Source organism: Abramis brama (assembly GCF_963993115.1).
Source record: "Abramis brama genome assembly, chromosome: 8".
NCBI lineage: Eukaryota > Metazoa > Chordata > Actinopteri > Cypriniformes > Leuciscidae > Abramis > Abramis brama.
Window position 1 is genome coordinate 7,205,939 of NC_139970.1, and position 13,497 is coordinate 7,219,435.

A 13,497-nucleotide genomic window follows, 5' to 3' on the forward strand; every position below is an offset into this window, starting at 1 on the left:
GTTCATTCATTCACACACAGAAACGCGATTCACTTGAGAATGAAAAAAACTTACTACAGTATTCCATAGCGATCTGTTGCTCCTCGAAATACCAGCACTTCTGAGGTACATTTTCCATTATTATTATTACGATAGTATTATTCCTCATGAGAACGACTGACATCTTTCTCTTTTCATACAGATTACATAAACAGAGAATGTTTGATTTTTTATATAAATTACTTCATTCAAAAGAAGAGAATTTAAGCTTCATGCTTGTGTGTCTGTATGCCTGTTTGACTGAGTATTCGCTGAGTTATTGTTCATTTTCGGACGCGTTTCAGAATTGACTTCACTGACAGAGAGAAAGCAGAACTCACATCATGTTTATTTTTCTTTATTTGGCAAAAAGCACAACACTTTGTTTTTAATGTGAGTATACACAAAAATAATACACACTTAACAGGAGAGATTGATGTATGAAACTTGTTTGAAAGATCAAAGTCAACAGAGTATTTTGAGTCTCGTTTGAACTGATAAGAAAAAAAGCGAGCAAATCACGCCGGCGCGATAGCCGACCCCAGGGGGTTAAGGTGTCGGCCCCTCAGGATACTTAAGGTGTCGGATTCTGACATGGGGATTTGGCACACTATTTAAAATTATTATTATTATTGTTTATTTACAGACTTGCCATGTGTATTCAGTTCTGAACACCTGGCCATTTTTGACCCACAAAAGAAGATGTTTGGAGATGATGAAGAAGGCTATCGATGGTCTTTAGATGACGAAGAGGACAGAGAGAGCCTTTTGAACTTGAGAGATCAGTTTCAGCCCTTTCAAAATGTAGTCAGTCAAGTCAACAGTTGTTCCTGGGAGAAGGTCATCAGCGAGGAGCAATACTTCAAAGGAACGCTTTTCCGCTTCCCTCTGCGCAATGAGGCTTCTGAGATCTCAGATAACTTGTATGACTCCACAAAAGTTACACAGCTTTTTGACAGTTTCATTGCTGATGCAGACATCAGTCTTCTTTTCCTGAGAAATGTGTCATCTATTACTTTGCTGCATATTGACACCAATGGCTTCTGCAACAATAGGCTAAAAGTTTCAGCGTCAAATAAATTTGACACTGACCTTTCTCGTGTCAAGCAGGAATCATTTGACAGAAACACTTTTTTCAAAACGCTATCACACATTTCCCATCAAATGGAAGAAACAAGGTCCCAGTGGCTTGTGACACCTTGCCTTCTGAAACATGGATATATACCAGAGATTGACTTTCTAGCCAGTAAGCTGAGCTTCTACCCTCAAGTTGATGCAGCTTTTCGAATAGATGACGACAGATCACTTTGCAATGGGCGACTAAGTTGCTTTCTGCCACTTCCAAATAATGAATCAAACAAAACTGGGCTTCCCATTCACATCAATGCTTGCTTTGGCCTGACAGATAATCGGAGGTTCATTAAGTGGCAAGAGGAGGATCAGAAGAATGACGAGTCTGCAAAGTGGAATGAGCTACTTATAAAAGATATTCTTCCTCATGTACATCTTATGATGATCCTGGATGCCATTCAGTTATCCAGAAACACGACCTTGCCTGCTGCCACTGTGTACAATCTCTGGCCTGACCTATCCAAGACTATACATAAAGACAGATGGCATGAAGTTGCAACAGACACTCTGAAGGGTCTAACTGAATACAAGATTTTTCACCTTGCCAGAGATGAGAAAATCTGGGTGTCTCCCTCAGATGCGGTTTTTCCAGTCAACAATATATGTAGTGACACAATGTCTGCGATATCAAGATTATTGATTGCTGAAGAAGAGAACCTGGTCACAGTCCCAGAAAATATTTTGAAAGATGTTCAAGAAATCTTCCCTGAAAATGATACCTTGACATGGGTGACTCCATCTTATGTTAGAAATGTCCTTCACAGATGTGAGGAGGAAAACCTCAGTAAAGATGACAGATACTCTCTTCTTGAATTTGCTCTCAGTGATGAGAAGTACACAGAACTACAAGGTCTTAAGCTTCTGCCTCTCAGTGATGGAACCTTCACTTCATTTAGCAATGAAATGCAGAACACTGTTTTGATCGACAATGAAAAGTTCTCACGGTAAAGTTGTCTCTTTCCTACTTTAATTGTTTAGTGTGTTTATATTGTGTTTTCAAAGTATTAATGATCTCTTTTTTCTTTGTTTAGAACATTGCTGCCATTTTGTAAAGAAAGATTTATACCCAACGATCTGAGCCATGTTTGTACTATGCAGCTAAGGAAACTAGCAACAATGAGTAAGAAATCTGTTTATATGCTTATGATAATATGAAATTAACATCATAAATGTTTGTGAAACTGGTCTCACTATTTTTTCAGGCACATACAACATAATCGAATTGGATGCAAATCATGTTGTTGCACTCACCAAGAAACACTTACCCATGGACTGGAAGGTGACCCAAGGTTATGTGACATGGAAAACAACAGAAGATCATCATCCACCAAAGAGCTGGCTGGCCGAATTCTGGAAGTTTCTTAGCACTGAATGGAACGAGTTAAATCACTTTATTGACATGCCTTTAATACCACTGGAGCCACTACAGAGTTCAGGCAATTCTATATTGTTAGCAAGGCTGCAGAGTAACACAACTTTGATTTTTCAGAGAAGCACAGCGTCTAGCTTGTCAGATCATGTTCAGAAAGTGTTAAGGATGGTGGGGTGTACAGTCATAAAAAGAGATGTGTGTCTTAGACATCATGACATTGAGAGGTATGTTCTCCCCGCTTCACCAAGAAGTGTTCTACAAGTCTTTGTAAACTCACACAGAGATAAGGTCATCAAAGGAATTGCCTCTGCTTCATCACAGGAAAAAGAGGAGTTGAAAGTGTACCTCTCTTCTTTGGATTCTCTCTCAAATGCTGAAAAGATCCTGCTTTCCATGTTGCCAATCTTCAGAATGATGTCTGGGAAATATATTGCAGTTCAATCAAAGCAAGCAGTTGTTTCAACCACCAAACCAGCCATTCCAAATGATCTGCCAATGCCTGAGACCATTATACAGTGTGCAAATGAAGCTGATCGCAGACTTTTGACTCTTCTGAATATTGAACTCTTAGATGCCGCTAAGTTGGCTGTTTGTTTGGTTGACTGCATTGAGGCAGCCTCTTTCAAAAAAGGTGAGGAACAGACAGTAATGACCTGGATATTGACTAATGGTGGCCTTCTACTCTCACAAAGTAAGCAGCTGCTCATGAAAACTAAAAGGCTCAAATTTATTGAGACAACTCATGGAGAACACAAACACGCCTCAGATGTTTTTGATCCAAGAAACAGGACATTTCAGGATCTTTTCGAGGCAGAATTCTTTCCCCCACCTATTTACACAAAGACAGAGGAAATGCTTCAGAGTTTGCGGCGCCTTGGCCTGAGGACAGAGCAAAAACAAATATCAACAGAAAACATACTCCAAGTCATAAATCATACTGAAAAACTTTTTGTCCACTCACCTGATAAGGCATTCAAAAAAGCACATACTCTTGTTCGAGTCCTGAATGGGAATGATTTCCTTTCAAAATTCACCAAGGCACAGATAGAAGAGCTGAAGCAAAGGCAGTGGGTGCCCTGTGAAAATCCAAAGTTCTTGAATGGAAGCATTTGTATAAATCTTAAGAGAGGTCTGTATAAGCCATCTGAAGTAAGGGATTCAAAGTATTCTTCAATTGTTGGATATGTAATACCACTTACCTCTGAGCTAACAGGACATGTCTGCAAAAATCTTGGACTTTATGAACCCCCTCCTGCTGAAAAAGTCTTGGAGAATCTCTCTGCACTAAGATCAATGGTCAACCCAAATTCAGATTTTCAGTTTAAAACCGAGTTGCACAGTATTTACAAATTCATGCAAGACAACATGAGAAATTTCACAGATTTAATGGACACAAAAAGCATCCCCTGGATATGGAATAAAAGTGAGTTTGTCTGTCCAGGAGATATAGTTTTAGCCTATCCACCTGAATTGGATCTAAGCCCCTACATCAAGAAAGTGCCTGAAGAGTTTTTGCAATATGAAAACCTGCTAACAAAATTTGGGGTGAAGAAAACACTGTCCGATGAAGAGATTGAAGACATACTCCATGACATAAAACAAAGAATTGACTGCAGGTATCCTCCTCACGGAGACTTGACAGAACGTAAAGTGTCAATTGCCATTCTTGACTGGATGCGAAAAAATGAGAAGCTTTTAAAGGACAGTACCCCTGTGCCTGTCATGGCACAAAATCAAAACTTTACTCTGCAGTCTTTGTCCAAAACAGTCTTCTGTGACATCAGTGCCGAAGGACTTGATGACCTGAAACAAGACAATGAGGAGTTCTATGTCATTCATGAAGAAGTTCTACCCATCACTGCAAAATGGTTGAAAGTCCCATTCTTAAGTACTCGCATCTTAAAACCACAGTTCATACAAGCAGAGCAAGAGTCCTTTGGTATAGAACAGTGTGGACAATCTGAACCAATTACTCAAAGAATTAAAAACATTCTGAAAGAGTATGATGAAGAAAGTGACATTTTCAAAGAACTCCTACAAAATGCTGAGGATGCTGGGGCAACCACATGTAAATTCCTCCTTGACTTAAGAAAACACAAAGACCCCCCTGAAACTCTCTTTGATCATGGAATGGCTCTCTGCAATGGACCATGCCTTTGGATCTTCAACAATGAGCTTTTTTCACAAGAAGACTGGAGAAACATTGTCAAAGTGGGATCAGCATCAAAGGAAAAAAAAGTTGAGATGATTGGAAAGTTTGGGCTTGGATTTAATTCTGTTTACCATGTGAGTGATATTCCCTCGATTTTGAGTGGGAAAACCCTTCTCATTCTTGATCCAAATGTCACCCATTTGGAAAAGCACATTCTCAGCAATGGAAACCCAGGAATTAAACTTGACCCATTCCAGGAACGACTGTACAAAAGGTTTCCTGGACAGTTGAAATCTTATGAAGGAATTTTTGATTGTGATTTGTCAGTGCAAAACAGCAAGAAAGGTTACAATGGCACCTTGATTAAATTACCATTTCGCACTCAGGAGGAGGCCACCAAATCAGAGATCAGTTCAAAGGTATATGATGAGGAGCGAATTAGGAGTTTTAAAAATCATTTGACTGACAATTCACAAACACACCTACTATTTCTGAAGAGCATTACATCTATGTCCCTTCAAATTGTCCCTGAAAACGCATCTACTCCTCCATTGAATGATCAGATTCAGACTCCTCTCAAAATATCCAGAGAAGTCATGAATTCAATTCCTGTCTCGAATGACACACGTCTCCAAGAGATCGAGAACACCTTCGGAAATAGTGACATCAAATGCCTCAACATTATTGATGTCAACAAAGCACACATTGTTAAAATAGTTCAGGTGAACTCTGATAAATCCCTCACCCAGTACTGGCTTTCGTACTCATGTTTTGGGACACATGATTCTTTGCAAATGTTCCAGAGAAGAACTAAACAAGAACATGTGTTTTCATTTCCAATTGGAGGTATAGCTGTACCTTTGCATAGAGAGGAAAAAACTAATTCATGGTCTCCTGATGAAAGCCTGAAGCATGAAGGTCAGGCTTTTTGCTTTCTTCCTCTCTCAATTGAGACGGGTCTTCCAGTCCATGTCAATGGAACTTTTGCAGTCACATCTAATAGGAAAAGTCTGTGGGAAAAAGGAGTGAAGTCTAAGTGGAACAAAGCTTTACTGAAAGATGCTGTAACCTCTGCTTACATCACTACACTGCTTGAGCTGAAAACAATGGCCCAAAATGGACATATCCAGAACTATTCCTTCCATACATTCTGGCCTAACACAGAGACAGTAAGCAAAGCATTTTTACCCATGGTTGAGTCTTTCTACTCAGCAGTTGTGCAGAATGCCAATGGCAAATCTCTGGAGCTTTTCAGCAATGGACATAATTGGTGTTCTATGGACAATGTGATATTTCTGAATCCAAAAATTGAGGAGAGCCGAGTAATTGGAGACATTGCCATGAAAGTGTTCCTGAGCTTGGGAGCTTCATACTCCAATGTTGTTGCTCTCCCATCATGGGTGAGACAGAGTTTCAACGATTGTGGCTTCAAGCCAGAGATAAAACAGAGAACAATCAACTGGCTTGAGTTTTACAACATTGTTTTGGAGAACTTGAGTTCTGTGGGCACACACAGCAGAAATACTCTTGTGCTGAATGCCATTGACTTGAATGATCCAGCTGTTGATGACCTACTGAAAAGCTACCCTTGTATTCCAACACAGAGTTGTAAGAAGCTTCAGTTAATCAAGCGACTTGTGAATCCTTCTGGCAAGATGGCTTGTTTGTATGAACTTAAGGAAGGTCGCTTTCTTGAAGGAACAGAAAATGACTTTTTCTCTCCAAAAAGGATTCAACGACTTTCAGATTTGGGAATGCTGAATGACCGCCTCCCTTTAGAGGACATCATAGAAAGAGCAGAGAAGATATCCAGTGTTTGGCAACAGGATAAATCTGAATATCGTAAACGTCTTCAGTGCCTTGTGGAGTCAATGAAAGACTCCTCAGAAGATGTGAATTCTCTGCACTGGCACACACTGTCTCAAATACCATTCCTTCCTGCCTTAGTTCCTTTACTTCAGCAAAACAAGAACGTCACCATTCTTAAAAAGCCCTCTAAAGTTTACAATGACAGTTGTCGCAATTTAGTAAGCATGACAGAATTCACAGTTGATCATTCAAACCTTCAAATACACAACTATGATCCAGTTCTCCAAAAACTGAGAGTACTTACAAATCCATCAGTTGAGACAGTGCTTCAGCAGCTGTTAAAAGCACACCAACACTGTGATACATTTGAAAATACTGTTCTCTTCAACATGGCTCACTCTTGCTATGAATATCTCAACTATTACTTGTTGGAACAGAAAGATCCCATTCCCATTATTGAGCATGCAAAATCCTTTCCATTCATTTTCATTGAGGATCAATTTGTAAATGTGAGGTCAGTGGCCAGAAGTGAACAATTTGAGGAGAAACCATATCTCTATGTCCTTCCAGTCATCTTCTCCAAATTTGAGAGGCTCTGGCAATACCTTGGCATCAAAAAACAGTTCACAAAAGAGCAATTTGTTGCTGCACTTCATAAAATGAAGGCTTTAAATGGATCTCAACCTCTTTCCATGTCAGACCTCCATAAGTGTGTTGCAATACTCATAAATGGGCTATACAAAATCAAAGAAGTAAAGCCTACAAACTGTCTCATACCTGATGAGAGAGGAGTGTTGACATCTTCTAAAGAGCTGAGATTTAATGACAGCCCATGGATGCCTGTCTCAGCTGGTGTCAAGCTCATCCATGATCTGATACCTCGTTCTGTGGCCTGTCATTTTGGTGTAATGACAACAAGACACCATACTCTGAAGAATCATTTGGTCAGTGGGTTTTCCCTAGATGCCAAAGAGTTTGGACAAACTGAGAAACTAACTGTCCGAATAAAAAATATAATTGATGCATATCCATCTAAAAAGGATATTCTAAAAGAGCTCATTCAAAATGCTGATGATGCAGAGGCAACAGAAATACACTTTGTGTGGGACAAAAGAAAACATAAGACAAAAAAGATTTTTGGGAAGAAATGGGAACTGGTTCAAGGCCCGGCTCTTTGTGTGTACAACAACAGAACATTTTCTGATGATGATCTGCAGGGGATTCAGCAGCTGGGGGAAGGAGGAAAACATGGTACTTTAGGCAGAACTGGAAAATATGGACTTGGCTTCAATTCTGTGTATCATCTGACAGATTGTCCATCTATTCTGACCGGTGACAAATGGCTCTGCATTTCTGATCCAAATCTAAAATATGTGGAAGGCATAACAAAACAGTCCCCAGGCTGTATGTTTTCAATGGAAGCCGAATTTAAAAATTCTTTTGAGGATGTTTATCATACCTTTCTTCCAGAAATGTTTCCACTCAATTCTGGAACCATGTTCAGGCTCCCGCTCAGGACAGAGAAAATGGCAGAAAAATCTGAAATATCTAGACACACAGTCACAGACCGTGACATGAAGGAACTTTACTATGCCTTGACTGAAGATCCTGAAGGACTTATTCTCTTCTTGAAACACATCACAAAAATACAGTTCATGGAGATCAGTGAAGATGGAACACAAACTAAATGTCTTTTTGGTGTTGAAAAGACATACACAGAGAAGAACATGGTAAGCAAAGAAAACTTCCACAGCCATGTTCGAGAATCCCTGATGTCAGGAACAGCAGAACCCTGCAAAACCATCTACACCATGAAAATCTCATCTGGAATTAAACAAAGTCAGTGGGTCATTGCAGAGTGCTTTGGTTTCTCAAAACAAATCCATGAGAGGAAAAACAAGCAAGATCATTTTAAAGTTCCTCAAGCTGCTTTGGCTTCATGTAGGAAAAAATTTAACCACACATTTACTGGCAGGGCATTTTGTTCTTTACCCTTACCTGGACAAACTGGTTTACCAGTTCATGTGAATGCAAATTTTGAAGTAGATTCTTCTAGAAGGGACTTGTGGAAAGAAGATGGTGATAGTCTGAAGACAGGGTGGAACCAGTCACTGAAAGTAAACATCATTTCAACACTCTATGCAGATCTCCTGTTATGTCTGTGTTCATTCATAAAGGAGGATACACCTAAAGCTCTTGTATCCCTCAAGTCACAACTAGAGACTTCTTGCCTTAATTACTTTCCATGCATTTCACAGAAAGTAGACAAAGTCTGGCATGAGATGATCTATGAGGTCTATAGATCAATCAGCCAACATGATCTTCCAGTCATACCCACTGTACACGCTGTTTCTGTTGAGTCATCACACCTTTCACAACAAAAATACACAGTTACCTGGTGCAGTCCATCTAAACCACATTCAGCAGATTGTCCATATTTTTCATCTGATGACCATGAAAGAATTTTCCCAATTTTAGATGACATCGGGATGAAATTAGTGCCAAACACCTGCAAAATTAATGAAATAAAAAATAATTTTAAAGCAGCTGGTGTGAATGTGACAGAAGTCAGCGCTTCAACAGTGATGAACTTCTTGAAGCAAAGATCGTTAAATGATCCTTCACAGACAACCAGTAGTTTGCCTTTGCCCATCAATCAGACCTTGATCAAAAACAAAACAAGATGTTCAAAACTTCTGAGCTTCTGCTTGACAAATGCCAATGAGAAAAATGTCCATGACCTCAATGGGCTGCCTCTTCTCCTCACAGAAGATCAGATGTTAAGAGTCTTTGACTCTAAATCCCCAAAGCTGATATCAAAATTTAGCTGCCTTTTTCAAGAACACCACGAACTGTTTGCAGATATTGATGTCATTAGAAATCACATTCAAATTCTACAGAACGGAAAGTTTATTAAGGACTTAAAAATTGCCATGGCAGCAGAATATTTGAAATCGGAACTTGAGCAGCTGCTCAGTCAGTCATTACCTGATCAAAGGTGCCAGCTTTACAAAGCGGAGACAGAGACGATCAAATGGCTGAACACTTTATGGAGCTTCTTTGAGGATCAAGAGCAATTCTACCAAAATGTAAAAATGAATGTCTACAGTGAGATAAAAAAGCACTTTGATGACAGTCCTATTTTACCAGTCATTTGCCCCAGTCAAAATAACACACATTTCTTACAAACAATGGGAAACGTATCAAAAGTGATTCTGAAGCCAGATGAAAAAATCGCTTCCATTCTCATAAAACTGGGGTTCATGAAATTAAACATCAGGTTTTTCATTGATTTCAAAGACTTACTTTTCAAGTATATGAATCCAGAGCTCCTGCAAACAGGAGACAGCAGTGCTGTTTTAGAAGAGGTTTATCATGTACCTCATTCCCAGTTTGAGGAGCTCTCAAAAGATGAATGTGTAGATCTTCAACACTTCTTACAGAATGGGATCAGAGATTCCAAAAAGAAGAGTGGACATGTGAAGATGCTCAAGTCCTTGCCCCTGTTTGAGTCAATAACAGGAAAACTGGAAAGGATTGATTTACACAGAATCATATTCATTCTAAATTCTGAGCATCAGAATGATTTTCCAAACTTGTACCGTGTTGATGAATGTGACTGTATTTTCCTCAAGCACACCTGGATAAACTTAGAATTGTCAGAAATTCTAAGCATTCGGATTCTAGATGATCTGGAGTTCTGTGTACAGTTTATTCTTCCTTCTGTGCACATGATGAAAGAGGCCAAGCTTCTTGATTTAATGCGGTTGTTAGTGAAATTTAGACCAGTGGACCCCAGGATTGTCTCTGCATTGAGAGACGTCAGATTTATTAGAGACATCCATGGCTCTCTTCAGGTGGCTTCATACTTCTATGATGACAGTGTATCCCTTTACAGGGTAATGCTTCCAAAAGAGAGATTTGTGCCAGAAAAGTTTTGGGACAATTTCCAAGGTAAACAAACTAAAGCACATCGTCTCTTAAAGGACCTTGGAATGAAACATGAAGTGTCTGATGAGGAAATCATTCAGTTTGCAAAACAAATTGAATCTGAAACTAGAGGCAACACTCCTCTAGATGTTCTTAAGAAAAGATCAAATCTCCTGTTTAGGACTGTTTTGTCAAAGAGTTTTGACAAAAACTCTAAATTACTGAAGAGAGTTGGTAACATTAAATTCATATTTCCAGTGAAAATTCAGCAAAAACTTTGTGATTATCACAAGGCCTTTGCTCAATTGAGGGAAGTTGTTGCAATCAGTGGATCATTGATTGACAGAGACAATGATCACCATTATCTGATATGGACATCTATGCCAATCCTACCTTCAGAACTCTGCTCTTCACATCTCATAAGGAAAATGACAGATGTCGGAGCCTTGGAGACTCCACCCCTTGGACAAATAGCTGCTAATCTGAAAAACATCTGTAGGTCTCAGTGTCACACTGACACATTGTTGGAAACAAGAAACGCAGTATTTAGCAGATCATACGCATACCTTCAGTCAATACATTTTGATGCCTCTCTGTTCTCAGACCTCCCTATTATCTTGGTGGAAAACGGGACAAAACTTGTGAAGTCAAAGCAGACAGCACTTGTGCTACATGATGCTCTTGAGTTTAGGCCTTATTTGTACCGCATTCCATCAAAGTATATGAAATTTGAAGACTTCCTTAAGAAGATCGGTGTAAAGGAGAGGCCCACCGTCAATCAATATATCACTGTTCTTCAAGAAATCTATTCTGATAGTTCTGACAAAGACAGCCTTCAGGCAAATCAGCAGAAAACTGTGAAGCGTGTTGTACAACATCTGTTTTGCCTGCTGAAAGAGGAACAGAACAAAACCTGTTTCCGAAACAACCCACTTTATCTTCCATCAACAGATGGAAGACTCTATGAATCCAACACTTTGTTTTTCAACGACACAGTCTTCCAGCCTGAAAGACTCGAGGGTCCTTTGGAAACCAAGCTGAAACTGCTGGAAAAATTAAACTGCTGTCATCTTGGAAATGATCACTATGAACATCAAACATTGTTGCAGTTCCTTCCTCAGCAAGTTCGCCCCAAATTTCTCTCGGATGTAATTTCTGAAAACCTGGAGGGAGCAAGTGTCCAATATTGTGATGAAGGGGGATGTGAATTTAGTGGCTGGTTTAAAAAACACTTGTCTTCTGCTGCATTTCTTCATGGTCTAGTCTGTCTCATCAGAGAAGACAGCAAAGGTAGGGTTTCACAGTCTGAAGCTGCAGGAAAGTGTGAAGAAATCTTTTCTAAGATTCAGATTATCTGTTGCAAAACTCTTCAGACTAAACTTCTGTTAAACCATGAGCCACTTGAAGGTAGTAAGGTTGAAACAGATGTTTATGTAAAAAGAAAGAGAGATGGATGCAGTTTCCACTTGAAACACAATGATGACATGGTCCCAAAAGTAGTAAATGAAGTTAATATGTGTCTTACCAAAGAAATCAATGCTCTTCTAAAGAACTGTCTGACCATCTCAAGCCTTCTAGTCCTTGGGCAACTTCTGCTGTGTGATAACATGGGGGATGTTGAGAAAACCTTGGCAAAGCATGGCATTCATAACAGTGGCCACGAGGAAGGACATGATGCCTTACCGAAACCTGGATGTCTCATACCTGAAGAATGGCATGACTGCCTTGATATGAACTTCCTCAACAACTTTGAAAGTGGAGAGTATGTTGGCTTCAGCAAGGACGAATCCGGTGAATATTTCTATGCCATTGTTATCAACCGACTAGATGATTCACTGGGACAAATGAGACATTTTCCTGCCAGATATATAATACAAGTTGGTAGTGATGACTTCATTGAAGTAAGCTCTCTTGACCTTTACCAATTTAAACGAGAAAAGAAGGCAACTGTGTCAACAGGGTCCACTTGCACAGATATAGAGCGTCTTTTAACATCCAGGACTCCACCCAACACAGGGTCCACTTGCACAGATATAGAACGTCTTTTGACATCCAGGCCTCCACCCAAAACAGTCTTTCCAGGGACATTTGAAGAGATCAAAAGAGAAATTGATCGAAGCTTAAATGAAATCTGGAATATGTCAAGTGAGGACAAACAAAAAGCCATTAAACGTCTCTACCTCCGTTGGCATCCAGACAAGAATCCAGGCAACGAAGAACTTGCCCATGAGGCTTTCAAATACCTGCAGAAAAGAATTGAGGAACTACAACAAGGGAAAACTGCACATAGCACATCCTCAACCTGTAGAGACTTTCAACATTTCTATGACACGTGGAACACAGAGGCACGAAGACACAGGAGGGGGCGTGAGAGGTTCTATCAGAACTACTCTAGAAGCCACTATAACTTTTGGTCATACCACAGAGAAACACCAAGGCCAAACAGAGGAGAGGCAAAACGCTGGTATGAACAGGCTCAATGTGACATCAGAGCAGCTCACAATGACACTGGAAGAGATTGCTCAGAGTGGTGTCTGTTTAAGGTGCATCAGGCTGTGGAAAAAGCCCTGATAGCAGCAATGTACAGGAGAAGTGGAGAGCATCCCAAAAACTGCTCAATAACTAGCCTTGCTCAGCAGGTGTCCCATTACAGCTCACAGTTGACTTCTTTACCAAACACTGTGAGGCAACTGACTGAACTTGGTGTTGATGGCAAAAAAACTCAGTATCCGAACTATCACCAATTTCCTCACATTCCAAACAAGCAGTTCAGCTTCAATAATGCTAGAAGTGCACTGGATATTGCAACAAAGCTTTTAGAAAAAATAGAAGAATACATTTCTTGAAGTAGCTTGAAATTACTATGTTCCTCTGAGACGATCATGAGGATCTTTTCAAGTAACAATACTTATCTTCTTTTTTTAACTGTTTATTACTGCTACCATGCATACTGGAAATTCTTATATCTTTGTAATCATGTTTTGATAATTCTAAGTCTGCTTCTCTTCTGCTTATAGCCTATTTTGCATTTATATTATTGTATACTTGGCATTCTTGTAGCAAACAGTAGAGCACTGCCGAGGTA

At 39.7% G+C, this 13,497-nt stretch overlaps 1 protein-coding gene across 2 annotated transcripts in view; it reads left to right on the forward strand.

Moving 5' to 3' along the window:
* Nucleotides 1-13,270, forward strand: part of LOC311088931 (sacsin-like) — a 33,810-nt gene extending 20,540 nt beyond the window's left edge. For both annotated transcript variants that reach the window (XM_084123316.1, XM_084123317.1), the window contains exons 6-8: nucleotides 665-2,093; nucleotides 2,181-2,269; nucleotides 2,352-13,270. In XM_084123316.1, coding sequence (XP_083979442.1) covers nucleotides 665-2,093; nucleotides 2,181-2,269; nucleotides 2,352-13,258 — 12,425 coding nt within the window. In that variant the 3' untranslated portion in view covers nucleotides 13,259-13,270. The remainder of the gene's footprint in view (nucleotides 1-664; nucleotides 2,094-2,180; nucleotides 2,270-2,351) is intronic.
* The last annotated feature ends 227 nt before the right edge of the window (nucleotides 13,271-13,497 follow it).